Source organism: Elgaria multicarinata, chromosome 12, assembly GCF_023053635.1.
Source record: "Elgaria multicarinata webbii isolate HBS135686 ecotype San Diego chromosome 12, rElgMul1.1.pri, whole genome shotgun sequence".
NCBI classification, from domain to species: domain Eukaryota; kingdom Metazoa; phylum Chordata; class Lepidosauria; order Squamata; family Anguidae; genus Elgaria; species Elgaria multicarinata.
In genome coordinates, this window is record NC_086182.1 from 25973431 (window position 1) to 26000477 (window position 27047).

At 45.7% G+C, this 27047-nt stretch overlaps 1 protein-coding gene across 1 annotated transcript; it reads right to left on the minus strand.

The window, feature by feature from the left end:
* ADAMTS8 (ADAM metallopeptidase with thrombospondin type 1 motif 8) lies at positions 1 to 27047 on the minus strand. The gene is made up of 9 exons (XM_063138853.1): positions 26379 to 27047; positions 11991 to 12230; positions 9977 to 10109; positions 9040 to 9207; positions 6266 to 6564; positions 4227 to 4410; positions 2349 to 2521; positions 1925 to 2100; positions 1 to 751 (listed from the first exon to the last, which is right to left on the minus strand). The coding sequence occupies exons 1-9, from the start codon at positions 27045 to 27047 to the stop codon at positions 1 to 3; spliced, it is 2793 nt and encodes a 930-aa protein (XP_062994923.1).

Genomic DNA, 27047 nt, shown 5'->3' on the forward strand with positions numbered 1-27047 from the left:
TCAGCACTCCTGGAACATGCAGGCACTGGTTGCTGCCGCTGGTCGTGACAAGCCACATTTCTCCGAGGCAACTGGCTTCCCTGCGTAGTCAACGCACAGGGCGCTTCGCGTCCGTGCTCCCTCTCCGCATGTTTGGGAACAAGAGGACCAAGGGCCCATCTGCCAGATGGGACATGGGAAGTCATTGCAGGGCTTGATGTCTTCTGGCTTCACAGCCCTGTCACAGGTCAATGAGATCTGCCCTTCCACATCCAGGCATTTCAGTGTTCGTCTCTGCCAGCCAGAACCACAGGACTTGGAGCACGCAGACCAGTCTCCCAGAACCCACTGCGATGTCAGCATGGGTCTAATGACGTTGGCCAAGCTCTTCTCTTTGCTCTTCTGCTTGCTGAAGTGGACGTCCTTGGGGATAAAGAATGTGTATCTCACCTTTGGATTGGGGAACACTTTGGGAACGAACATCTCGCTGGAAACGGTCAACACCTGGACAATGAGGGGTTCTGGGAGCTGCTGGTAACTTTGGAGGCGTTCCAGCGTGGTAAGGGAACCGCTGTACCTCAGGACGCTCCCTTTCACGAAAATGTCTTGCTCCATGGCTGAAACAGTCAGGTTCCCATTCAAGAGGTATTTGCCATCCAGTGTCCTCAGGGCTAAATAGTTCCCATCATGCCTCACCCCACGGCGGCTGTGTTGTTTGACGTCAATGTTGGTTGCTCCCATGGGGATTGTGACAATGTCATTATACCCAAACCTAGCAGAGACCAGAGAGATGGTTTATTTATTTATTTATTTAAAACATTTCTTGGCTGCCTTTCAGGGCAGAAGCTCTCACAAGGCAGCTTACAACAGTAAAATACTTAAAAACAGTTAAAATATTAAAAGCAATAAAAACAAAATCACAATAAAATAGCAATTAAAAACAAAACCAGTAAGAACAACAATAGCGGCAAAAACAGTAAAATAAAATGTTTTTAAGGACTTCTTAAAAGCCTGCAAGGATGGTGCATGGCGGACCTCCGATGAGAGTTTATTCCAGAAGTTTGGGGCCACTTCAGAGAAGGCCCTGTCCCATGTGGACACCCACCTATTTGCTCTCACAGGAGGGCAAATGGTTGTTATCTCCAGCTTACCAGACACACAAATAAGCAAATGTCTAGTGTGGAAGAATCTGTGTTACTCACACTCCATTTATTCCATGCCAAGAACAACCTTATCTTGGTGCTTATGGACATTTCTACACTACAGACTGGAATTGGTTTGAATTGTCCTTTCTCCCCAGGGCACTCTATGAACTACAGTAATGTGAGGGAGCTAAAAATCACTAACAGCACTCATATCAAACTTTTACATCCCATGATTCTTGGGTAGGTTTGTTAGTGTGGAAGAGAGGCATCATCATTCAAACGATTTGTATCGTTCCTAGATCAGGAAAACCAATCTATAAATGTAGCAGGTGCTAGAACTATATTTCAAATCTGACGACAGGAGAGAATTGGATTGATATGGAAAAGAGCAAAGTGTTTGGATCATAAATATTATCTCTCTTATGCATTTCTTATCTCAAGAAGTTACAAAGCATTGGGGGGAATATTGTTATCTACCTTGGGAAGAATTTCAGGCTTCTCATCTCCCTTGAGTGTAATTTATCCCTGACAATGGCAGCTGGTGGAGTTCTATTCTTGTATGTGCACCGAAGCTATGTGTCCCTCGGCTTCCGGATCCCCTAGCTCAGTTGTACTTTGTTCTAGAGCCAATGCCCACCGGATCTATGTTTCATGCTTAGGCAGAAATACCCTTAAATCCAGCTCCAGCTGCATACGAAATAAGAACTTAAATCAGCTGCAGTTCTCTGTGCATTCTTCGTCTACCCTCCCATTTTCCACTTTTGCAATACTGGCTTCAGCTGTCCCAGGGCGTCTCTTACTTGGATCTGTTGAGTGAGCCGGTTATTTTCCTGCAAGTTGAGCCATTGCCATTGCAAACCCCACACTTGTCAAACGTCTTGGGTGACCCAATGACGTGGTCACAGCCAGCTTTGATGCACTGGCCATGTACACAAACCGAGAGGGTCTCAGGTGCGCAGAGGGTCCCATCAATCACCTGACGCAAAAACAAAGGAAGAACAAAATGATCTCACGTTGCCCTACTGTGCACGACTACTGCAAAGTTAAAATATCTCAAATGGGATATACATTCAGTTGACCACTGGCTCTCTTCTGTGCTGCCCATCCTGCCCATATTAACAACTGTCAGAGGTGATTCTCCAAGGGCTCTTTAACCGCCTGAGAGCCTTTGAGGTTACTCTCAAAGCAAGACTAGAATGATGGATGCTCAGGCAGGACACTTACTTTGTTCTCAAACACTTTGAATTCATTCCCTCTTTTAGCCCGGCAGATCAGTTTGCAGCGATCACGAGGTGACACACCCGTGTACATGGGCACCCACTCCAGCAAATTCCCATTCAGGTCTGTGAAGTTGTACCTGTCGTACTTTTCACACTGTTGCTCTCGAAAACTCTTGCCTGCAAAGACAGGAAATGGATACCAAAGAGAACTCTATGAAAATGAAGATGTGCAGGGTCAGAAGGGCACCAGTCCCTGCTTTTATACTTAGGCCATAGCTAGACCTAAGGTTTATCTCTGGATCATCCAGGGGTCAAACCTGTTCATCTAGGTGACACACAGCGGATCCAGTGCTCAGGCAGGGGCAAACCCTGGATGATCCCAGGATAAATCTTAGGTCTAGCTGCGGCCTTAGTTCCCCCCCCCCCCTCTGTCTTTTTCCTAACGATTTCATGATGCTTCAATTTCTTGTCATTCACCTCAAACTCTTAAATGCTCCCTATTCATTGCCCGATATCTGTGCTATATCACTATTATAATATCAGGGGATGCTCCATTTTGACTCCCTCCATCCCATCTCCACCGCTAACTGACATGAACTACCTGTGGGAAAGAAGACCGACTGAGGGAGACAGGAGCATCAGGGCCTACCCTAGTTGGACTCCCCCACATCCCTGGGAGAGGAGAAGCCACGCAGGACCATTCTGTTAGCACTGCTGAAGGTCTACTTAATTCTCTCTCCCCCCACCCACTTTTCCTTCTGTGACATGTCTTTTTAGATTGTAATCCTGCAGGCAGGGATTATCTTATTTTACTGACTGATTTTAAGCCACTCTTGGAGTCTTTTTTGGCTGAGGAATGGCATAAAATACTTCAGATAAATAAATAAATACAAATAAAATAACTTCAACCCAAAGTGTCCACTATGATCATTTCTGCTCAAAACGATAAGCATGTGCCTGGGAATGCATCTATATGGCTGTATTGTCAGGGGCTAACAAAATAAGCAGTTTCAATGCATGTGAGCCCACTGTTCACACATGCAGGATGCTTAAGCCCATGCTCATCCCATCCCCACCTGGACCACATGGCTAACAGCAACTGGACTGGTGGTGCAGAGTGCAGCTGCAATGCACAGAGTTAAACAACAGGCCTAAGGACATTGTTTCCTTTCATGACACTTTGTGCATGCCTAGCTGTAACCTGTGGTGCCAAACTCATGGCTTAGGTAGCGGCCATCTGGATGTGTGGCTTCAGCATGCATAGGTTCCCGTCTTTTCCCCAGTTTGAGAAGCTGGATTCTATGTGACTTGCTTCTGTCACAAGTATAGCTGTCCCAATCTTGTTCATAATCAACATTTAAGGGCATAGCTACACTGGAAATGTAAATTTTATTAACAGCCATGGCCATTCCCAGGGGACCCTGGGAACTGTAGTTTTGTGGAGGGGACAGCATTAAGGATCTCGAAGGGAAAATTCTCTGCCTCCTCAACAAACTACAATTACCAGGATTCACAAGAAGAAGAAGAGGAAGAAGAGGAAGAGGAGGAAGAGGAGGAGGAAGAAGAAGAAGAAGAAGAAGAAGAAGAAGAAGAAGAAGAAGAAGAAGAAGAAGAAGAAGAAGAAGAAGAAGAAGAAGCCGCCATGGCAGTTCAGTATATTCTTTATTGTGGTCAACAGGCCAGAATTCAAGGTGATAGAAAAAACTGACGTATAGCTGAAGTGTCGATACACCTTTACAATGCACTTGCAGATGTCCTGTTTCCTGTCCTATCCCCACCATGGCTGCATTCATGTCATAAACTGTCCCTCTTGTGGAGAAACATTTATTGCTTCCTTCTGGGGTTTGTGGGAAGCAAGCGTAGCAAGTAAGCCGTTGATTACCATTAGGTGGGCATTCCTCAGTGAGGCATGACTCATATTGAACCCTTTGGCCCTCACAGTATTTGCCTCCGTTCCTAGGCAGCGGGTTGTCACAGTTTCTGTTGGAGAAATGCACTCCTCCGCCACACGTCCTGGAACATGGCCCCCAAGGGCTCCAGGGACCCCAGTTCCCATCCACAGCAGCCTGTAAAACACAAACCCCTCAGTTATGACCTTGATTCCAGATGGTTTCCTACCAGGAGGCTGAACCCACCTTCCAGGTGTGATCAATGACAAAGGTGTGATCAGTCTGGCTCCATCTATCAGCCAGTAAAGGAGCAGCTGCTCCCATGCTTTCCTCTTCCCATCACATTCGTTTTTCCTTTGGTGATGTGGCTAGGCATGTACGGATTTTGTTAAAATCCATTCCATCTGAGTTTTGTACATTGTCAGGCATCTTATGTTCCACTGTCTGCTCATTAACGGAATCGGATCTTGTGTATGAGAGTTTGGTTGTTCGCAAATGCACAGTTGCGCTGATCTGCACTTCCGCTATAATGCACAGCAGTGCTACTGCACACTTGTGGACATGTAGTTGCACACCTGCACTGATGCGCATTAGCACAACCCCATCCCAAAATAAAAAGTCCAAGTGATTTGGAAAATACCAGCCCACTGCAGAATCTGCAGGATTCATAGAAAGCTGATTTCAATTGAATTCATTTCAGATTTCTCCAACATTTCTAGTTGTAGCTATGAGCATGTGGGCACAGACTGCCTTTATCTTGAAATATCTATATAGGCCTTAATACATTTTAGGTTCTATAATAATGATGATGATCATGATGTTGTTCCCATGGGGCAGGGGATAGGGATCCTTGTATCTTTCCCCCTGCAACTAACAACATACGAAGAGTGTCTGGATCAGACCAAGGGTTCACTGTGTGAACAGCACTCTGTTCACACAGTGGCAACCAGTTGTTGACCTGGGGCCCACAAGTGGGACACTGTGCAACAGCACCCTCCCACCCATGTTCCCCAGCAACTGGAGTATACAGGATACTGGAGGTTACACTTTGCCATTAGGAACAGCAGCCGTGGATAGCGTGCTCCTCCGGGAAGTAGCCAGTGATAACCTTCTTCTCTAAGGGGGAGTCTACACACCATTCCGCAGGCGCCCCGAAGCCACTTGAGGGCGCCCCGAAAACGCTAGTGTAGTATGTACCTTAATCGTCCCCAGAAGAGGCGGAGGAGGAGGCGTGTGTGTGTGTGTGTGTCGCCTGAGCAGCCCTGAGCGAGAGCGAGGAGGACAATGGATCGCGGAATTCAAAGGAAGACAGGAGAGAGAGAGAGAGAGAGAGAGAGAGAGAGAGAGAGAGAGAGAGAGAGAAATCCCTCCCCGCGGGAAAGGCCGGGACGCAGCGTGCGCTGCCGCCGCCTCTTCCTCCCCTTCGCCCTCTGCTGCCAGCAACAGTTTGCCTCGTGTGTCCATGTGTGTGTGTGTGTGTGTGCGCACGCGTGTCTTCAGCCTGCTTCTTCCGCCACCCCCTTCTACGCAGCCACTTGCTGTGGCTGGGGATCTCCCCCGCGCGCGCTCCTTGGAGAGGCAAACTCCTTGGAGAGGCAAACTACGGAAGAAGCCGCCGCGCGCCCCCCCCTTTCCTCGCCCTTCGGAACACCGAAGCATGCCTCCTCCGCCGCCTCTTCTGGGGACGATTAAGGTACATAGTACACGAGCATTTTCGGGGCGCCCTCAAGTGGCTTTGGGGCGCCTTCGGAACGGTGTGTAGACTCCCCCTAAGAAGTAGCCATTGATAGCCTTGTCCTCCAGGTCTGAGAAAGCAGTTTTAAAGTGTGTGTGTGTGTGTGTGTGTGTGTAAGATATTGAAATGGAAGGAAGAGAAAGCATTATGCCCACTGCCAGTCCCTTGTCCTCAATTTCAGCTTCCCACGATCCAAACCAATCCCAAATATTGGGAACAGGAATCACAGAAACTGCCCTTCACATGTCATTCAGTCCTTAGCCAGAGATGTGTGGCCTCTTTTCACTACAAGATTACCTTGGGCATCACTGCATCTTGTGCCATGCAATGGCCATCCAGACACATCTTCCCTATCCCACAGGGTGTTCCATCTGCCCAGGGCAAGCTGCCATTTTTGGTGTGGCACAAACGTTCTCCTGCCTCCAGCTTGCACCAGAGCTGGGAGCAAAGGTCTTCCTGCGTGGCATTTGGGCAGTGTCGGAACTCTTTGCCAAATATCTGCTGGCACTGATGATCCAGGTTGTATAAGGGCACTTGGCCTGGAAGATCTGTGGGGAGAGGTATGGATTCGGCCGGTTCATCAAGCAGACAGTCACCTGGAGAGAGAAGAAAATCACAAGGAGGTTGCATTGAAGGTTATACTAACATTATTATTTATTTACCTGGCTGAGTCCATTTACATGGAGTTTACAGAGTATCATACATATACAGGACTCTGCCCCAAGGAGTCTGCAATCTAAATATCAACAGTGAGGGAGGCAACATCAGGGGGGATTCTACATGTCGTACTGAGGGCGCTTCCATGCGCCCCCAGTGCGGGCCCAAAGCGATCGTGTAACTTGCCTGGAGAAGAGACAAGGAAGAGGCGTCCTTGCCACTGCTGCCGCCGCCGCCGCCGCCTCTCACCTACCTCCGACCCGGCCGGCGAGGAGGTAGGTGGGTGGTGGTGGTGGCGGCGGCGGCGGCGGCAGCAAGGACGCCTCTTCCTTGTCTCTTCAAACAGGCAAGCTACACGATCGCTTTGGGGCCGCACTGGGGGTGCATGGAAGCGCCCTCAGTACGACGTGTGGAATCCCCCCAGGAGGGCAAGAAGAGAGAGATAACATTATGGGTGCTACCAGTCAAAAGACATTATGCAGCTACTCTGTCTTTTTCTTCTTAATGGATTTTTTTTATGGTAAAAAAAAGAGGGAAGATATAATGGGAAAACACCAGAGGGTTACAGGTGGAAGAGGGCAGTGTCTGGACACCCCCATAAAATTTAATGAATGAGGCAGAGGCATTGCATGATAAAAGCCTTGTTCGGGAGCATTCATATGTCAACCATTTTAAACAACAACAACAGTCCCTTCCTTTCTTGATCCCTGTTTTTGGTAAAACTGCAATGTGATCAGATTCTTTAATCTCCTTCAGCAAACTGGGATGTTTATGGGAACATCCAAGTCACTCAAACCTTAAACATATTGAATGATTGCCTGACTACTACACAGTCAAAGTCAAGTTGCTTGTATAGCAGAAGAAGCTTGAATTCCAGTTGGGAATACCATCAAATCTAGAGAAGCGAAGGATTTCCTTTTAAAACTGTAGCATCTAAAAACCCCAAAGCTGCCATACAGCTTATCTGATGTTTGGTAATGGCTAAATGCCATGTAAAAATGAAGATGGAGGCAGTGTGGTATTACCAACAGAAGGCAGACCCCCAAGTCCTACTGTAGTGCTGGGCTCACCAAGGGAGTTTCTTCTTCTTTTGACTGTGTCAAATGAAACTTTCTCTATTAGTCTCTGATGTATCTACCGACAGAGATTTTTGAAGACAAGGTTCTAAACCTTCGTTCTCATATTTTTATTCTTTTATAAGCATTTTCACTGATGATAATATATCTATGTAGTCTAGTGAAACTACCGGTAGAACTAAATGTTTGCTTTTTTCCCCCCTTTTTTTTAAAAAAAGAGATTATATTTTTAAATTATTTTTGTAAATAAGAATGCAGAAAACAAAAAGCACTGTGCGTACAATTGGCAGAATAATGTATCATCAGTTGGTTAATGTCAACTTAATGGAATTTGTAAAGGTTGGCTGTTGTTGTTTTTAAATTAAATATGTTGTTTGTTCAGGTAAGTGTTTCTCTCCAAAATAGATATGAGATTCTGGAAGTCAAAGACCATTCGTCCCTTTACTTAAATAAGATTTATTTACAGGAATAAGGTTCTCATGCGCAGCCACATCCAATGACCCTTCTAGATGATTAGTAGACTAGTCCAGCAAACATCCTGAATGGATAGTGAGGGGCGTAAGTGAGTTTGAGCTCTACAGTGTTCTCCAAGTTCCACTTCAAAACTTGGGCCTTAGCTAGACTTAAGGTTTATCCCGGGGTCGTCCCTGCCTGCTCCCGGGATATCCTGTGTGTCATTTACATGAACCGGGATGACCCCAGGACGATCCCAGGATAAACCTTAGGTCTAGCTAAGGCCTTGGTCTGCCTCATTCCCATTCCTGATTGTGACTTTACTCTACCTCCACCTGCCCCCCAATTCAAATGGGAAAAGGCACATTTAGGCGCACATTTTTTAAAGTGTACACCCAAATGCATACTTCCCCCTCCATCCCATTGACTAAAGCATGAAAAGGTGCATTTGGAAAAAGTATGCATTTTGCAAACAAACATCGCAAGCCTGGGAATGTGTGAGCTTTGCCTGCAAAATGTACTCATGTTCAGGGATGTGAATGGAGTCCAGTTGTTGTTGTTGTTGTTGTTGTTGTTGTTGTTGTTATTATTATTATTATTATTATTATTATTATTATTATTAATTTCCTGCCTTTTCCCCCTCTTGCAAAGAACCCAAAATGGATTTCATACTCCTCTCTCCATTTTATGCTCACAACAACCCTGTGAGGAAGGTTAGGCCGAGAGTCAGTGACTGGCCCAAGTCCTCCAGTAAGCTTCATGGCTGTGCGGGGACTAGAACCCAATCTTCAGAGTCCCAGTCCAACACTCTAACCACTACACCACATTGGCTTCTTTCTTAAACAAAAGGAAACAGAATTCTCATACATCTCGATGGATGCCTACCGTGTCCTCCATCCAGAAATTCCGTGATGTACATGGCACTGCAAGGAGACCAAGGCAGAGTCTTGTTCAAGTGGATGAACAAAGGAGCCATCATGTGATGCTTTCCTAAGGCCCCAAAGAGCCTCTTACAGGTATTGAAATCATCATGAGGCATGCTGAGTACGTGCCCTGGAACGGAAGAGGAGAAGGACAGGAAGCTTATGGACTATCCAAGCAATATTCTCCCTGGAGACAGCATTGATGCCCTACAGGCCTTTGAAATGTCTCTTCCAACCCCAAATAGACTGCTCCTAATATCCTATTGAGTCTCTTCCAAGTCCACTATCGCAGAGCTGTGCTCATTTAGGGCTTTTCCTTGCTCCCCAGAACATGCAGCATATTCCCAATCCTGTTTACTATACTATACCCTACTGTAGCTGAAGAATTCAATGAAATTAGCAGCAGTGTATAACTTTATGAACTAACTCGACAGCCAAAGGAGCTCTTCTAAGTGAGAACGGGCCAGAAAGCCATGTTGTTGTTGTTGTTGTTGTTGTTGTTGTTGTAGTATATTTCATCCTGGGGGGCTATTCTTTTCCCCAGCCAGTGCTCTGTTCATGCGCCTCTCTCTGGATTTGGGAAAGGGATGTAGCTCAGTGGTAGAGCACATGCACTGCATGCAGAAAGTCAAGGGTTCAATCCTTCCATCTCCAGGTCAGGCTAGCAACAATTCCTGCTGAAACCCTGGAGAGTCACTGCTGCCAGTCATTGTCGACAATACTGGGTTTAATGGACCAAGGGTTTGACTCAGTATATGGCAGCTTCCTATGTTTGTAGCTCATTAGTCTCAAATTAGTGATTTTGAGACTAATGGACCCTAGGGATAAATTGCTATACAAGCCAACTATTGATTCTGATCCAATGACGGACTACCTATCCATACGGGCAGGGCAGCTACCTAGTTCATGGGCCAAGGTGTAGGCTGCCTGGAGACCCTCATCTTCTATCACAGAACAGCTTTTGTTTCGGTCGCACATGGTGCCAGTCTCCGCCACTCCGAGGGTACTGCAGCTCTGGTGTCCACAGAAATCCTGTGAGTGGGAAGGGCAAGATGGAAAATATATGAAGAATGCAGAGACATCACCACCCCTGTTCCCCCAGTGAATCTTCTCTCACACCAGGATTTTTAGATTCACAGCAAAGGGAGCCAGGAACTGACTGGACCACCTTTTCCAATACTGGTCCATCAAGTCAGGTCACCATCACAGCCTGTCATTCGGATGCTCCAACCTTCTAAACCAGGTGGCAACCTTTGGGTGTGGTGCCCTTTCTCTGGGATGCCCTCCCTACAGAGGCTCACCTGGATACCTGATGGAGCCCTTTCTCCCCTATGTACCTGCCAGGATATTAAGATTGAGTGGAGATGCCCTCTTGACAGTGCCACATTTGCTTGGGAGTTTGATACATGGTGACCCTAGAGTAGGTGTTCTCCATACAGGCACCCTGAGTGGACCTCCATCCCCCCTCGTATATGGTCAGTGCCCAGGACTTATATGTTTTCGGCATAATTACAGACCTATGTAGGGGTGGTTAGTATTGGACTAGAAATGGGGAAGGGGGACACAGTAGGCATAAATAGGGATGTATAAGACTTTTATGTCCATTTATTTAAGAAAGGTGCCAGTGTAGTGGTTAGAGTATTTGACTGGGATTCTGGAGACACAGGTTCTAGTCTCCACTTGGCTATGAAGCCCACCGGGTGACTTGAGCTGGTCACCAACTCTCAGCCTAACCTATTTTACAGAATCATGTATGCTGCCTTGGGCTACTTGGATAAATAATGTAATAAATAATGTAATAAATAATAATAATAATAATAATAATAATAATAATAATAATAATAATAATATGTTCAGGCTTTTAATTGAAATTGTATTGCTGCATCTTATACACTTTCATTTATCTCTTTTACTGTTATTCCCTTTTTAATATTTTATATGGTTAATTTTGTATGTTTTACTGGCTCCATTCAGAGGATACCTTAAACCACGTCTTTAACCACAGTGGTTAAGCCAGAAAGCTTGGCTGTGTTCAGAAGACGCCTTAAACCATGGCTTTAACCACTGTGAGTAAGGCTTTTTGCCTTAGTCACCGTGGCTAAGCTGTGATTTAAGGTGTCTTCTGAACACAGTCTGGCTTAACCACCATGGTTAAAGATGTGGTTTAAGGTGTCTTCTGAACAGGGCCACTATGTTTTAGTGGTTTTGTGGGATTGTTTTATAATGGCTCATAAATTCCTGAAATACATACACACATGCCTTGTAATCTTTTTGGCACCACGCAAAGGCCCCTTTATTCTTCCAGACTTTTTAGATCTTTTTAGATCCTGTTAATCCTTTTGAAGTGCTTAGTTTGAAAACAAGATTGATTGCATTTTTAGTCACTGTTTTTGCTAATTTTTTAAATTAATTTTTTAAAATCAGCTTGTGTTTTTTTATCTTGTTACCCACAGTAAGAGTATTTACGCTAAACGTTGTGATGTATAAATGTAATAAACAAAAATACAAATGTTATATGTGGGTTGAGACAGCAGATTTTGAGTATTTTGACTTTTAATTATTATTATATTTTCACCACCCTGGAGTTGTCATTTTGATGATAACATCCTGAGAACATCTCTAGTAGACAAATACTGTGTGACTACATGCTGGTGTGACTACAGATTCTACCTCTTACTCCCACTTTTTCTCTCATACATTTCAGGTTTATAATGGTCATTCACCTAGTCATCTATGATGTGTCGGTATCACCTGTAGGCGACCAGCCAGGTGTGATACAATTCACAAGCTGCCTGTTAAGCAACAGAATTCTAGTCTGTCAGTTACTTGATGGGCCTAATAATCCTTCTCCATTCCTCTCCCATTTCACCCTCAGGATGCCTCTGAATTATTCACCAGCGAGCATCTAAGCACCTGTCTTGTTAGCAAAATTGCCGTGTCATAGTGTTCCGAGTGACGGTCATTTGGAGGGTTGAACTGCTGTTGCCAATTGCAGAAGTTCCGTAGCATGAGTCCTCCATTGTTGGACACTTCTGGCCCAGCCTTTTCATCTTCTACCACCAACACCTTCACCACCACCAGGTTGATGGAGTTCTTCAGACTGGGGTGTTTGTAAATCTGAGCAGCCACAGACATTAAGGTGAGGATATGATTCTGAAAGACGAAGAGAGGCAAGGGATAAAGGAAGTGGTACTTCCAGTGAATACTCTGCAACCGACAGCTATATTTTTATGGTTTGGTGTAGAAGCCCTGGGGTTGGTACAGCATTCTCCAAAATGCGTTATGGAGAGAGAGAAGCGACCTGTTTCCCCTACTTCCAAATTTACCCTCTTTCTGTCCATTAGACTATGGAGTGTGTTTTACACACTGGACAACGGACCTGCCAAGCAGGTTGTGTTTACACTTTATTTGTGATTCCAAGCTGTTTGCATTAGGTTTAGCCTCTATTCTAGCCACTAGGAATTTTGAAGTTCCCATGCTTTCAAATGAATGTACATATTGAGTGGTCAAAAATGTTGCCCAGAGATACACAGAAGACATCTTAATCCTGGGTGTATATAATTTAAGCTAACCTTTTATCCTGTCACTTCCTTCCCAACACAAGATTTGAGGATGGCCACTTGCTTAGATGCTTTAAAAGGCAGATCAGACATATTTACGGAGGATAAAGCTACCAATCACTATTAAACATGATGGTTATATGGAACCCCACATTTGTTGGGAATATTGCAACCTCATCTGCAAATTGCTGGAAGGGGCAGTGTTGCAGTTAGTTTATGGGAACTTTGACCACAGCTAACCTTAGGATTTCTATAACCTAAAATGTGGTTTCCTCTGATTTCTTCCTTTCGCTCCTCTCCTTCCTTCCCCTGCTTTCTGACCTCTACCTTTACTGAGGGGTCATATGTTTGCTCTCTTGCTCCTTCTTGTGTAATGGAACACAAAATGGACTGAACAAACGGCCTTTGAAACTCTATGCTGTACCTGCATTTTATATGCAAGAATATTTGCGAGTAAAACTGTTTCCCCCTTTTCTTCACTGAAGAAAGGTGTGGTCCCATTTTTTATTCTAAGATAGCCTTTGTAAATGCTCATTCTGTTTTGCCTTTTGTTTTTACTTGCTCATTGCCTTTCTAACAGGCGTATTATTACTAAATAACCCCACACATTCAAAGTCAATGAGCCTCTGAGATCCATTTGCTGGGGAGCAACAATGAAGGAGAGCTACTGCCTTCAGGCTCTGTTTGTCAGCTTCCCAGAGGCATCTGCTTGGTTGCTGATGGAAACAGGATGTTAGCTGAATCCAGCAGGGTTCTTATGTTCTGACAGTCCGTTTCGAACAGCCAAAGCAAAGCCTTTTATTACAATCAGTATAACGGATGAGCGTTGCATGCAGCATGACATCTGGGCAATACACGCCGATGACATATTTGTGAATGGGACGTTTTCCTGTACAGGTCATTTGCGTACACTCTCGAGTGTTTACCCCACATCACCTTCTGTTTGGGTGAACGAGACAGAAGGGAGATGACCTCATATGTCAGACACTCTAGCTATGTTTAAGGCTGATGTTAACATCTTATCAGCAAGTCAAAATTCCGGCTTCTTTTGGCACCAGCTCACGGAACCGTGTTCATGAGACAAATATGCAATCGTTACGCAACAGTGAAACTATTGAGAAAGAGCAAATGGCCACTTTGTTCCCAAGACACGCTTCACTCTATAATTGTCTCACCGCTGTGACTTCGCCATCATCATTGCTTCATTCAATTGCACGGACAAGATTTAAGAACATCTGGAAAAGCCAAGGTCTGCTTCTTCTCCCTCCTCTGGCTACCTGCTTTGATCCAAAGACCACACCCACTGATACGACATAAACCATCACTAAACTAGAAAAGAGTGGGGACGTTGGACCTAGTAATTTAACAGTAATCTCTAGAGCAAGGCGACTTTGCTCTTCAGTGAACATATCCATGACCTTCAAATGGGTCATGATTGTGTAGGCTGAGGATAAATCACTTGCAGTCCTATCAAGTGCTCGGGTCCAAGAACAGGTGAGCATTTTGGCCAAGTGGCAAGGAGGCCAGGTGAAGCTCTGGTGGTCTGCAGAGGGAGACCCTGCTGTAGTCTCCCTCAATGATAATATGTCCAGACTGATGAAAGGCAGCAGGACTCAGAACTGTATATCAGCAGATGGAAGCGGATTCACCATTGGATGTCATCTGACTTCCCAGGCCGGGAGGATTATGGGCTGAGGCATGAATCTCTCGCATTCCCTTTTCTAACCAGCCGTCGTGGTAGTGCATGGAGCTAGAGTCTGATCTGCAGGCGCCTGGTTCGAACAAGTCCTTACTCTGGGGCAGGATCTACACTACTGCTTTAAAATGGTTTATTGACAACTGTTGGGGATCAGGACACACTCCATATACAGTTTTCAAACCGTTTTCAAAGTGCTATATCCTGGTTGGTGTAGATCTGGCCTGGGGTTTCACGTTAGGCATCCTTTGGATGTAATTACAGAGGTGTGGATGCCCGCTGGAATCCAAATTAGGTGGGACTGCTCCATAAGAATGGCTGCATGCACAATTTTAACTATGCCTGAGACATCAGGAAAAAAACGTCCTGACTGTTAGAGCAGTACGACAATGGAACCAGTTACCTATGGAGGTTGTGGGCTCTCCCATACTAGAGGCCTTCAAGATTCATCTGGACAGCCATCTGTCAGGGATGCTTCAAGGTGGATTCCTGCATTGAGCTTGGGGTTGGACTTGATGGCCTTATAGGTCACTTCCAACTCTACTATTCTATGATTCTATGAATTTTTCTGCACATGTGTGTGTGTGTGTGTGTGTGTGTGTGTGTGTGTGTAGAAGCTTCCCCAACCAGCTCCTCTCGAAACCTAACTTCCCCGGCCAGCATAGCCAATGATGAGGAATCCTGGGAGTTGAAGTCCAAAACATCTGGAGGGCATCAAGTTGGGGAAGGCTAATGTAGGGCCTGTGATGGTTAAAATGGGCTGGAAGTGCATGGCTGCTACTTCACACCAGCAATTAGATAAACACCCACATGCTCTGTTTGCCAAGCAGCAGCAAACAAGCCCCCCTCCTCCAGGTACTATATTCAGTGGGTCCCAGCCAGCCCCCTAACTTCTGGGGCAAAAAACAACACAACATTTGCTTAGAGAAAGGGAAAGTGTCCCCAAAGGCCACCAGGGGATTGATGGTTGTTCTTTGCCCCTCTCTCTAGACTGACAAGCACACGGGGTGTGTGAGTCGCTCTGACTCCTTAGCTACAGATAGATTTTAAAAGCTGGAAAGCAAAGATGCAAAGCGAACTGAGTAAACAGCTATTTAATGAGGATTAAGAGGTCAAGTTCACTTGTTTTGCCATCTGGTGCCTATTTGCACCCCTTTCCCCAGCCCTTTGCTTTCAAGAGGGGAACAAAGAGGTTCCCCCAGCCCCCACAACAAGAGAAGCTCGCTGCTCTTGGGGGTAAACCATCACCACCTGGGTAAAGACATCCATTTGGCTGGCAACAATATGTACATTTCGCCATGCCAGAATCTAGAGCGGTTAGACTCGGGAGAGATGGCTTGGGTGTGTTTTCTCAGCTGAAGACAGAGCAGTTGCATGGGCTTTGAAGTTGTGCTGGGGCAAGCCAAATTGGAAAAGGCAACTCACTCGGTCTCCGGCAGTCTTTTCCTGGCCTAGCTATTAACGGTTCCGGGTCAGGCCTTGGCCTTGACCTGGACAGTGGCCAGACTCTTGCTTTGCTTGTGTGACTTCCTAGTCTTGTTCTCAGTGCCCCTGCCTGTCGGCCTCCAGTTTCTCCTCTGTCTCCAAGCGTATCATTCTGCCCCCTCAGTCTACCAGCTTCCCCATTTGCTTTCCTGCAAGCATCCTTCATGCTTTCACCCCTCTGGCTTTACTCCTTCAGATTCTTCTTCCTCCAATTTCATCCCGCCAGGACTTAGGAACATAGGTAGCTGACTGCTTTGTCCATTTAGTGCAGCATTGTCTACTCCAACCTCCCCAACCTGGTGTCCTCCAGATGAGTTGGACTACAACTCGCATAACTCTCCCTAAACCTGGAAGGCTTCAGGTGGGTCTTCTCTGAGTGACTGTGGCTCTCTAGGTCCTTGGCATAGACCTTTGCCATCACTACTTTTACCTGGAGACACCACAGTTTGAACCTGCAACCTTCTTTATGCAAACCATGTGCTCTACCACTCAGCTGTCCCTGTTCTCTTCTGCTTCCTGTGTGTTCATCTGATTGCAGTCCAGTACTAAAAGGATGATAACGACATCTTCAGGACCACCCAAAGAGTTTTTGAGCTGTGTGTTTTGTACCTGAACTTTCGGTTGGAATCTAATTCAAGCCACCATCGCTTGGTTCTCCTTATAGTAACAACAAATGGAAATGTTACAGTGATTCAATCCCACCGTAATAATAACCTACAGTGTACAGATTCTGCACAAAACATGACTCATTGAACTGTACTCATATCCTTGGCATTCACTTGGACCCCTCTGTGAAACGGAGTGGAAATAATCCACTTGGCAATTCTGTGTAGTGAGCCTTGAGCTTGCTGATGACTACTCACTGAAATATTCTATTGCAATGTGCCTATTATTATCGCTCAGTGATAGGACACATGTTTTGCATGCATAGGGTGCCAAGTTCAATCACCGGCTTCTCCAGTTAAAGTAAAGGGGAAAGTTGGTTCTGTGAATTTCTAGCATGCACAGTGCTGATTGGCTAGCTTTGGTAACGTCATGGATCCAGCATCCGCAGTGCTGGTTGGCTACTTAGTGCTGGTTCTCCTGCTACTTTCCCAGAGCAGTTTGTTTTCTAGTTAAAAAACAACGCTTTGGGAAATAAGTTGCTGGACAAACTTCTAATCAGGTAAACTTGCAAGACTTGAAGCACGGTGGGGAAGGGAAGGACAAATAGGAGATCAACATTGAATTCAGAGGCAAGTGTGTATGTTCTTTGAGGAGACAGGCAGAATAAACCAAGCTTATCTCATAACAGAATAGAACCAAACACATTGACTCTTGTTTTTACTTATGTCAGTACAAAGCTTGCATGAGATTCTGGACAGTTACTGCCAGCTCAGGTAGAATATGATGGGTAGACTATGGCAGGATCAGGGGTGGACCATATGTGACATGTATGCTGCATGCAGCCCCTGAAGTCCCCATGTCTGGTCCTGGCCACCCCCAAAATATGGGGTGGGGACCCCCAAAATTTTAAAAAATGGGGGGCAAACAAAATAGGATGAGGGCTCTCAAAAGGTCGAAATTAAATTGTTTGGAAAGTTAATTTTGATCCTTTTGGTGTGCTAGAGCAGCTCTGTAGCCCACAAACAGTCAAAATTAGCCTGCAAACAAATTAATTTTGATCCCTTTGGCTCTCTGTAGCAGCTCTGGATGCCATTTTATTTTTAAATTTCCTCCTCCTCTTTGTTTTGGCACCTGCGGGGTGTGTGTGTGTGTGGCCTACAGGGGAGAGAGGGTCTCTCTCTCTCTGTGTATGTAAATAGCCCTCAGATCTCCTGAAGCTGTCCACCCTTGGACTAAATGGATCTTTGGTCTGATATAGTATGGAGGGACCATCGCTCAGTGATAGAACATCTACTTTGCATGCAGAAGATCCCAAGTTCCAACTCCAGCATCTCCAAGGAAGGCTGACAAAGTTTCTTGCCTGAAACCTCGGAGAGCCATTGCTGCCAGTCAGTGTCTACAATACTAGGCTAAATGGCCCAAATGGTCTGACTCAGTATAAAGCAGCTTCCTCTGTTCTTCTAAGGCAGCCTTCCTCAACCTGGGACGCTCCAGATGTGTTGGACTGCATCTCCCAGAATGCCCCAGCCAGCTGGGGCATTCTGGGAGTTGTAGTCCAACACATCTGGAGCGCCCCAGGTTGAGGAAGGCTGTTCTAAGGCATCTCTTTAAATCCTGATAGAATTAGCAACTCCTGCTCAGGTGAGTGTTGATATAAGCACATAACCTTCCCGTCAGCAAATTGAGCTGGGCTAGCTTGCCACAGATCAAAACCTGTCCAAAATCCAAGCCCACAAAATTGAAGTTGGACTGTTAACAAAGCAACCACATCTAGGCCAGAAACGGGTAAAGAGTTTTGCTTTATCATCATCATCACCATCATCATCATCTGAATTTAAAAGGCTTTCACTGTTGTTATTCCAATAACATCATGCTAGATCAGCAACAATCATTGTTGTTATCCCAATAACAGCACCAAAACCCACTTCCTGGCTTTTATTTATTATTTATTTATTTAGAATATTTATATACTAACGCTCCCCATTGAAAAATTTCGGAGCGGTGTACAAGGTAAAATGAAAATAAAAACAGAATAAAAACAGTTAAAACAAAATTTAAAAAGAAGCAAAAAACAGAAATCCAAGGCTGCATGTTAAAGAAAGGCTTCTTGGAATAAAGATTTTTCAGGAGGCACCGAAAGGAGTACAAGGTTGGTGCCTGCCTGACCTCCAGAGGCAGGGAATTCCACAGGAGGGGCGCCACCACGCTGAAGGCTCTTCCCCTGGTGGATTCCAATCAGAGGATGGATCTACGTGGAACCACCAGGAGCAGGCCCTCGGATGACCTCAGTGACCGGGCAGGTTGGTAGGGGAGAAGGCGCTCTCTCAGGTATCCTGGTCCCAAGTTGTTTAGGGCTTTGTACACAAGTACAAGAACCTTCAACCTGGCCCGGTAGCGAATAGGCAGCCAGTGCAGTTCCCTCAGCAGAGGAGTTACATGCTGGAAAGGGGCAGCTCCAGACAACAGCCGAGCTGCAGCATTCTGCACTAGCTCCAGCTTCCGGAGCAGCTTCAAGGACAGCTCCGCATAGAGCGCGTTGCAGTAATCCAATCTTGAGGCTTTTCCCAATTACAAACAATGGATTTATCAGGCACAGACCCTAACTTTTACTGGACATATTCCCATGGATCACTCTTAACTCCTTTTTTTTTAATACATGGCAGCTAACCAAGGTTAGTAACCCAAGGGACTCTTCATGCATCAAATATTACGTTTACCCCTACTGCTGTTGCGCTGTGTCCTGCTTGTGGCTTCCTGGTGAACAGCTGTTTGGCCACTGTGTGAACGGAGTGCTGGACTAGATGGACCCTTGGTCTGATCCAGCATCAGGGCTCTTCTTATTCTCCTGTCATTTTCAAAGTATACACAGTAATGTTTAAACGTGGCAAAGAGATGTTTGAAAACACATATACAGGAATGCCCACCAGAGTGCCCGGATTGGCTGCAGCTCTGACTTGAAAGTAGCCTTGATGGCGAACTCAGGCTTGTTGCTGTACAAACATTTCCAGTGTACATTTCAATGTGTGAATGTTTTCAAACACTTGCACCAGTGGAGGTTGGTGGCTCTGATGTAGAGTGACCAACTGTCAGGATTTCCCCGGATTTGTCCTGGTTTTTGTTCTTTCCATGGTGTCAGGGGGGATTTTCAATAATTTTCAATAATGTCCTGGAATGACACACCTTCCCCTTTAAGGCTGCCATTAGCATGGCAGGAGGGAATGACATGCTTTCTTGAGGCACATCATTCCCCCACCCCGAGCTCCAATTGAGGTCTTAAAGGGGAAAGTGGGTCATTCGTGGACATTATAGAAAAGGCCCCAATTGGAGTGGATGGTGGTGGTGCAGAATGAAATCCTTTCCCGTCCTCCACTCCAATCGGGTTCTTTAAGTTGGCGGGGGAATAACGTACTTTCTGCAGGACTCAGAAAGCTGCTTCCCCACACACACACACACTAGGTGTCCTCTTTTTTGGTTTCCGAAATATGGTCACCCTACTCTGATGTGAGTGGGGTGGTGAACCCCTTTCGGGTTTCAGTCAGAACTCTAAAGGAGCTCTCCAAGATACACTTAACTTGGAATTGCACATGTACACTTAACTGGGAATTAGGGTGCACCATATCTGTGTTTGGTACATGTATCTGAAAATGCATTTTGGGCACATTCACCCATTACAGTTTTGAAATGCACACCAAAGATGTTTTTAATGCATGCCTGAAAACAGGGTGGCAATGTATCCTCATTTAGAGAGGATTATCCTCTGTTTGGAAGGCATCCTCTAATTGAAAGGCTATCCAAGTCTGGTATAAAGATAAAGAATCATCGATAAAGAGACCAGAGTCTTGAAGTTGCACCTGGACAACAGACTGAGCCAGGCACATGGGTCACAGTCTTCCACACAATGATGATATGCACTGTAGTCCTATTTAAATTATAATAATTATTTCTAATTTTGTATCTTTACATATAAATGAATCTATGCACTTTTATGCAAATAGTGTCCCCTTTTGCCCACTTTTCGGGTGATGCATGTCCTCATTTTGGGTTGCCCTACCTGAAAATGTCTCACCTGAAGCAGGCCTGAGGTGCAAAATCAAATCTCTGTTGGTGTCCTGCAGTGGTTGTGTTAGCAGGTCACACCATGCTTGATGAAAGGCCAGACCGCAGCTGACCACACACAACTGAATGAAGCAGCAGCCCTGGAACTGTCTCTGCACTGCTAATTACATTCAGCTCATTCAGAATCGCTTGCCTTGAGGAAGCCAAGCGAAGAGGGCAGCCTGCACTGTTTACCAGGCCATCTCCAAACGTTCTGGTAGATTCTGCCAGGGGTCTTGGCTCCCACCTCAAATATAGCACCTCTTTCGGCAGTTTGAAGTGCAAGCCAGGAATTTCTTTGCACAAAGCGAAGTGGCAGCCAAAGGACACTGTGGGCAGGGTTTAGGCATGAGCCAGGAGGAGAGGCTTGAGTAGCCTTAGTGCTTCTCCACCTCTTCTTTTCCTCTCTCCATCTCATTTTAGTGACTTTATCATTCCAGCCTGCCACTTGCAGTTCTCCTCCTGGTCTCTGTCTTTCGTTCTCACCGAGGATTGGAAAGACAATGGGCGTTTTATCTACACAACAGTCTTAAATCGACTGAGAGTCATCATTGTTTTTTCTCAAGGAACTTTGGGAATTGCAGCTCTGGAGGAGGGGGGGAGGGATTTCCAGCTGAGAATTCTCAGAACTTCATCAAACTACAATTCCCAGGATTCTGTGGAGGAAAGCCAGGGCAGTTAAAGGCAGGCTTCAAGGGTAGGCATGGTGGGGTGTCAGCCAGGGACTCACATCCCAGCAGGGGCCCACTGACAAAAGCCTCATGGAGTTGTTGTTCCGCTTCACCATTGCAGCTTAATGGTTCACTGATCTTATTCTGGGCCAGACAATGTTAGTGGTGAGAAGGGGGAGCAGTAAATGACCAGAGGCAGTACGCTGGGGAGCATGGGCAGGAAGGTGTTTTTGCACTCACACCTTACCTGTGGGTTGGCCCTTGTGTGAACAGAATGCAGGGCCACCAGACAGAGCCTTGGTCTGATCCAGCATGGCTCTTCTTATGTTTTTAAGTGGCAGTGATGATGAGGAAGAGGATGAGGAGCAATTGAAGCTGGGGACAAAGACAGCATGAGGGTACATATCTTGCTCAAGGGCCTGCAAAAGTCCAGAGCCATAGTGTAGTTGAAGGGACAGTTGGTACGTATAGTAGTGGGTTGGTATATAAGTACACTTTACCCCATCAGAATTGTTTAAGTGTGCCCTAACTAATGAATTCTGACAAAAGAAAAGAAAAAAGGGTGTCCTCCATATGTTTTGGACTATGACTCCCATCATCTCTGATAATTGGCCATGTTGGCTGTGATTTATGGGAATTGTAGTCCACAACATCTGAAGGGCACCAGGTTGCATTCCCTGGGATTTGCCAGTATTGAAATACGACCGGATACAGGAAAAAAAGGATGTTCACTTGCCATCTGAAAACAATACCATTAAAGACATATGATTGGATGGGTAAGGGAAAAGGATGTTATGTTGGCCCTCTTTTCCCCGGTGCCTGGAAGTTACTCATGGGTCCTCAGCCATTGCCTTTAGAATAACAATGTGCACTTGTGTGGCGCGTTTTCCATACCAGAGTGCTTCATAATCGGCGATTGCTTTGCCAGCAGCCGCTCCAGAGGCGAATGGTGTCAGCTGTTTAACATTACATAGAACGTAGAGGAGGAAGTTGAGAAGAATCCTGTGTCCAAGGGGGGGTGCAGTGGGGGAGAGATTGGAAGAAGCCAGACTGTAGCAGCTATGATTGGAAATATGCTCCTTAATCTAGATATTAATTCTGGGCTGCCCCAAAACGATAGGCCCAAGCAGATGCAGAAAAGGGTTCAAGCTGCCATCATCCTTCTACTCCCACACGCAAGGAAAGTACCCAGGAAGGTGCCCTGGAAGAAAGTAGGCTATTGCCTGGATGGATCGAGCCCCTCATTTTGCTTACCCTTTGGGTCTCTTCCAGGGATGCAGTCAGACTCCAGATGCAGTCTGAATGGAGCCTCACAAATTCTCTCTCCCCCCGACTCCCAGCCCCACCATTATCTGACTACTCCTTGGCCCTGGAATTACATTTCCCAAGCTTTCATGTCAGGAAGCCATGACAGTTAAGTCTGCATTGTACACAGGCATTTACCTGTTAGCTTACACGTTTGGACAGTATTTTAAATGAGTTGTTATTGTTTTTGTTGTACATCGTGATAGAAAAAGTTCTCTCTGTATCCTCATAGCATATGAAATCTAATGAAAATCCCTTCATGTTGTTTGCTTATTCTTACTGTATGTATTAGGAACAGGACTTTGCATCTCAGAGAAACATGCCTGGCTTTCTTTACAGCCTATCTACAGCTGTTTTGGGTCATTCCTGATACTATCTTTAATGAGCTTTTTTCAGAAAGCCAGAAGCACGATGGGAGAAATACCGTATGGCTGTGACTTGGCCAGAATTGTTGCTGTTATTATTATTATTGATCACGAAAGTTCTAACATAGGCTACAATTCCACGCAGGCTTACCTAGAAGTAAGTCCATTGAAATCAGTAGGCTTATTATGATTGTTATTATTTTAGTAAGCATTTTTTAGGGATGGACTGTTGCATGATGGAAGTTTCAGAGCCAGTGTGTAACTTTATGGGACTATTAACGTCACCATTTCTGAGGGGTAATTTGCTGCCTCAAGATGGTGTTTTTTCCTCAAGATTCATGAGGTAAAATGGTCTTGTGACCCACCTACATGGAAAAATCAGAAGCTACTATGCCCTAAATGCCCCATACCAAGACAATACTGAGGGGCAAAGGCACCTTCTGGTTACACTTCCATGTCAAAAATGGTTGTGGGAGGAGAAGAATCAACTCTTTTTCCTACACAGCTTCTCTTCACCTGTATCTTTTTGTGTTTGTGGATGACTTATTTAGTGGGCTTCCTCTGATGTAATTTGTGTTAGAAAATAACTCATAAACAATACCCTTCCTGACCTTTTAATGTTTAGCAATTAAAATGTGGCAATGAGGATTATACAAAAACCAGAGTAAACATGCGCCCTTCTGACTCAATCTTTCTGCTACAAACTGGCACACAAATAATTGCCCTCCATCTAACCCCGAGAGCAACAGGACAGCTGTGGGTGAGCCTTCTATAGATGCTGCTGTTTGGGGTCATCTTCCTTGTTTGGAAGAGAGTAGTGTGGCCAATTCTTGCTCTGAAAAATGTGACGAAGTCAGGACAGGCCTTCATTATATGTCATGGTTTCCTTTCACAAAAAATAAAGATTTAAACACCCCTGGTTTCCACCACTAGGTTGATGCACAGGTTAAAGAGCAAAGCAGAGAAGGCTTCAGAGCTCCTGTCACTGATAGCTGCTTGGCAGGTAGCCAGAGGGAACTATTTGCTTATGTAAGTCTGGCAGAGCTTGGCGGCTAGACCTATGGCAGGGCAATTGGATGAGCTGCAAGATTTGGGCAGGAGAGGGAGCTCTGTGCTACCTTGATCAATTGCTCAGCACAACTTGGAACAGGTTGCAGGCACATGCAGTACTCTGAGGACACCTGTTGCAAATCTCTAGCTAAGGTTGCCTATGACATCACCCCCAGACTTCAAAGTCATGTGGAGCTAGGGATGTACAGATGTAAAATCTGTTCCATCTGCATTTTGTGGATAGTCAGGTGACTTTCCTTCCACCATCTGCTCATTGGTAGAATTTTCCCCCATTTCCTGAACTTGCGCAAATTCACATTTGTGCAAATTCACACTGGCGCAAATCTGCAAATCCCACCATGTGCATTTCCATGCTTTAGCCTATAGGACCATTGCACATTTTCAGCCAGTGGGTTTTTTATTTGTTATTTTACGCATTTTTCTATAACTAAATTTGCGTAGTGACAGAGGGATAAAAGCAGTGTGTGTGTGCGTGCATGTATGTATATGCATGTTGTAAAGCATTTCTTAAATGGCTTTCTGTTTTAAATATTAAAAACTCTCTAGCCTTAAATTCAAGGTTTTCTTAGTTCATCAATTCTGTCTGTATATATTTGGCTCCATGTGAATAGTATATATAACTGAGATCTTTCATACACCTTCGTGTAACAAACGTTCATGTTTATAATTTCTGTTGTTCTGAATACTAAATGTATAAAAAAGATACCTCTTATATACCTGGGTTTTAGTACCTTCCTTTTTGCTCTCAGCTCCCCAAACAAAGAAAAACTTCAATCCTAAATCCATAGTAAGTAAAGATCATCATAAGCCACAAAACACAAACCACTCATTCACTTAGTGGAAGCCACTGGAATGAATTATGCACTTCTGTTTTGCTCTCCTCTCTTAATATGATGCCCTTAATATAATTATTGCTTAATTAGAAATTAGGGTTGTCCTTATGCACAAATTCTAGGCTGGAAACTCCCCATTTAGAGTGAATACAGCGGAATTCGATTTTCACATTGCCAGGCAAGGAATTACTCATGTAAACAGTTCTTTTGATACCTGTGGATCTTCTGCTTCTGCTTCATCCATGGAGAAAAGAAATAGCCCAAGAGATGGGAGGTTTTCTTCATGCCCCCCCGCCCCCCCAGCTCCAAACATGCGCCCCAGGACCAGATAGTTATGCTATTTATACCTGGCTATACTTTGTCTCTCTTTCTACTCATGCTACACAGTGCTCCAACTTCACTAATGCTCAGGCAAACGTAGTATAAGGTATAAAAGAGGCAGACTTTGCAATGATAAGGAAAACAGGTACGATTAGATTAGGCATATTAATGGTCATAACGTTCAGTTGCTTTACGGCTAGGATGCCAGCAGTTTGATACTAACAACCGTTGCTGCTTTGGTCTCCACCGGAATAAGAAATGCAAAGTAGATAATACGATTATATATTTCACTCGACAAAATTATGTTCACGTAGAGCTTTCAACTTCTACAGGACATTTTACCAGGCGGGATAAAAATGAAGTCAAATCAAGATGTCTATACAGACTAGTTAAAATGCAGCTAGCCCTCCTACCCACCCACCCACCCACTGCTGAGACGGTAGCCAATTCCCAAAGCTACAACTTCACAGACAGGGTGGAGCTACGCGTTGCTGATCGCTCGGGGATGCTGCCAAAAATGCTGAGCTCTCCCCTGTAACTCGTAGGGGCATTTAATGCATGATATCATCACATTGTGCTTCTTCCTAGCTTCCAGCAGCGACTTTCGATGAGATGAAGCAGGGGTGAGGAAATGCAAGACGTGATGACATCATGTCATGAGGTAAGCGTTACTACGCATTAGCGCTAGAGGCTCTGTTAGTGCATAGCTTCATCCTTTGCCTTGAAGAGGTGGCTTTTGTCCCAGAATGACCCCGGCCACACCTCTGCTCTGGGCCTTTTGTCCCCTTTTATGTAATTATTATTAATGATGATAATAATGATGACGATGCATGCTTTTGTATGTTAGCTACCTTATACTGAGTCAGGCCATGGTTCCATCTAGCCCAGTATTGCCAACATGGCTCTGGCAGTGGCTCTCCAGGGTTTCAGGCAGGAATTTTACAAGGAGAAACCAGGAATTGAACCCAGAGCCTTCTGCATGCAAGGCAGGTGCTCTACCATGGAGCTACGCCTTTCCCATTCAAAATGTGTTCAACACGCTTCATAGATATTATCCCAGTAATCATAGTACAGATGAGATGCTGAGGATGAGAGAGAGAAAGAAAGAGAGAGAGAATAGTGTGCCTAAGGCTGCCTAGTTCAAGGCTGGCAGGATTTGAATTGGGAGCTTTCCTGGCTCAGAGTTCACACCATTATCAGTCCATGCCACTGCATCACACTACTTAAAAACCTGTATGCCCAGCTGCAATGCTTTGGAGTCTTCAAAAGAAAGAGGGAGTGAAAGCGTCTTACCGTCAGGTCATCCCCATAGAAGTGGACCATGGAGGCGTCTGCTACCAGCAAGGTCTCCACGTAGCGTGCCTGCGAGGTGAACCGCTTGGTTCTGCTGCTGGCACGGTGGGGTTCTGCTTGGGCTTCCCCTTCTGGGACCTCCCCAGGGTCTTCTCTCGTCCACCCCCTCTTCTGGAGTTGGTGGACCTGCAGCAGAGGATCTCCACTCCTGTGACCTCGGGGCTGGATGACATATTCGTGTCCATCCACCAAGAAGGAGCCGTGGATGCCCTGGCACAAGCTGACGGCCACCAGGGAGTCTGGCTGCGTGTTCACGGTCCCCGAGTAGAAGCATCGCCGTAGCCCCACATCCTCCTCCTCCTGAGCAAGGAAGCCCGAGGGCTCCTTCCTCCCCACATGCTGGATCTTCAGCCCAGGCGCTAAGAAGCTGGCATCGGGCTCCAAGTGCAGCGCAAACTCTTTCCCGAAGGCGGTGATGAAGACGGACACCTGCCCTCCGCGAGCCGTAGGAGCTGCCACCCAGACTGGCACCACCTCCTGGGAGTCTGTGTTCTGCACGGGCAGTGCCTGAGCATTGGGCAGCAGCAGCCAGAACAGCAGTGAGGGAAAGAGGGGGAAAGCAGGTGCCAGTCTGCCAGGGGAGGGCTGTTGTCGAAGCGAGAGGGGCAT

Excerpts from the sequence above, each read along its gene's own strand:
- ADAMTS8 (XM_063138853.1), bottom strand. The coding sequence starts at position 27,047 with ATGCCCCTCTCGCTTCGACAACAGCCCTCCCCTGGCAGACTGGCACCT. Across the intron at positions 12,231-26,378 it reads TCTATGGGGATGACCTGACG|AATCATATCCTCACCTTAAT; the intron begins GTAAGACGCTTT and ends TTCGTCTTTCAG. Across the intron at positions 2,522-4,226 it reads TGAGGAATGCCCACCTAATG|GCAAGAGTTTTCGAGAGCAA; the intron begins GTAATCAACGGC and ends CTGTCTTTGCAG.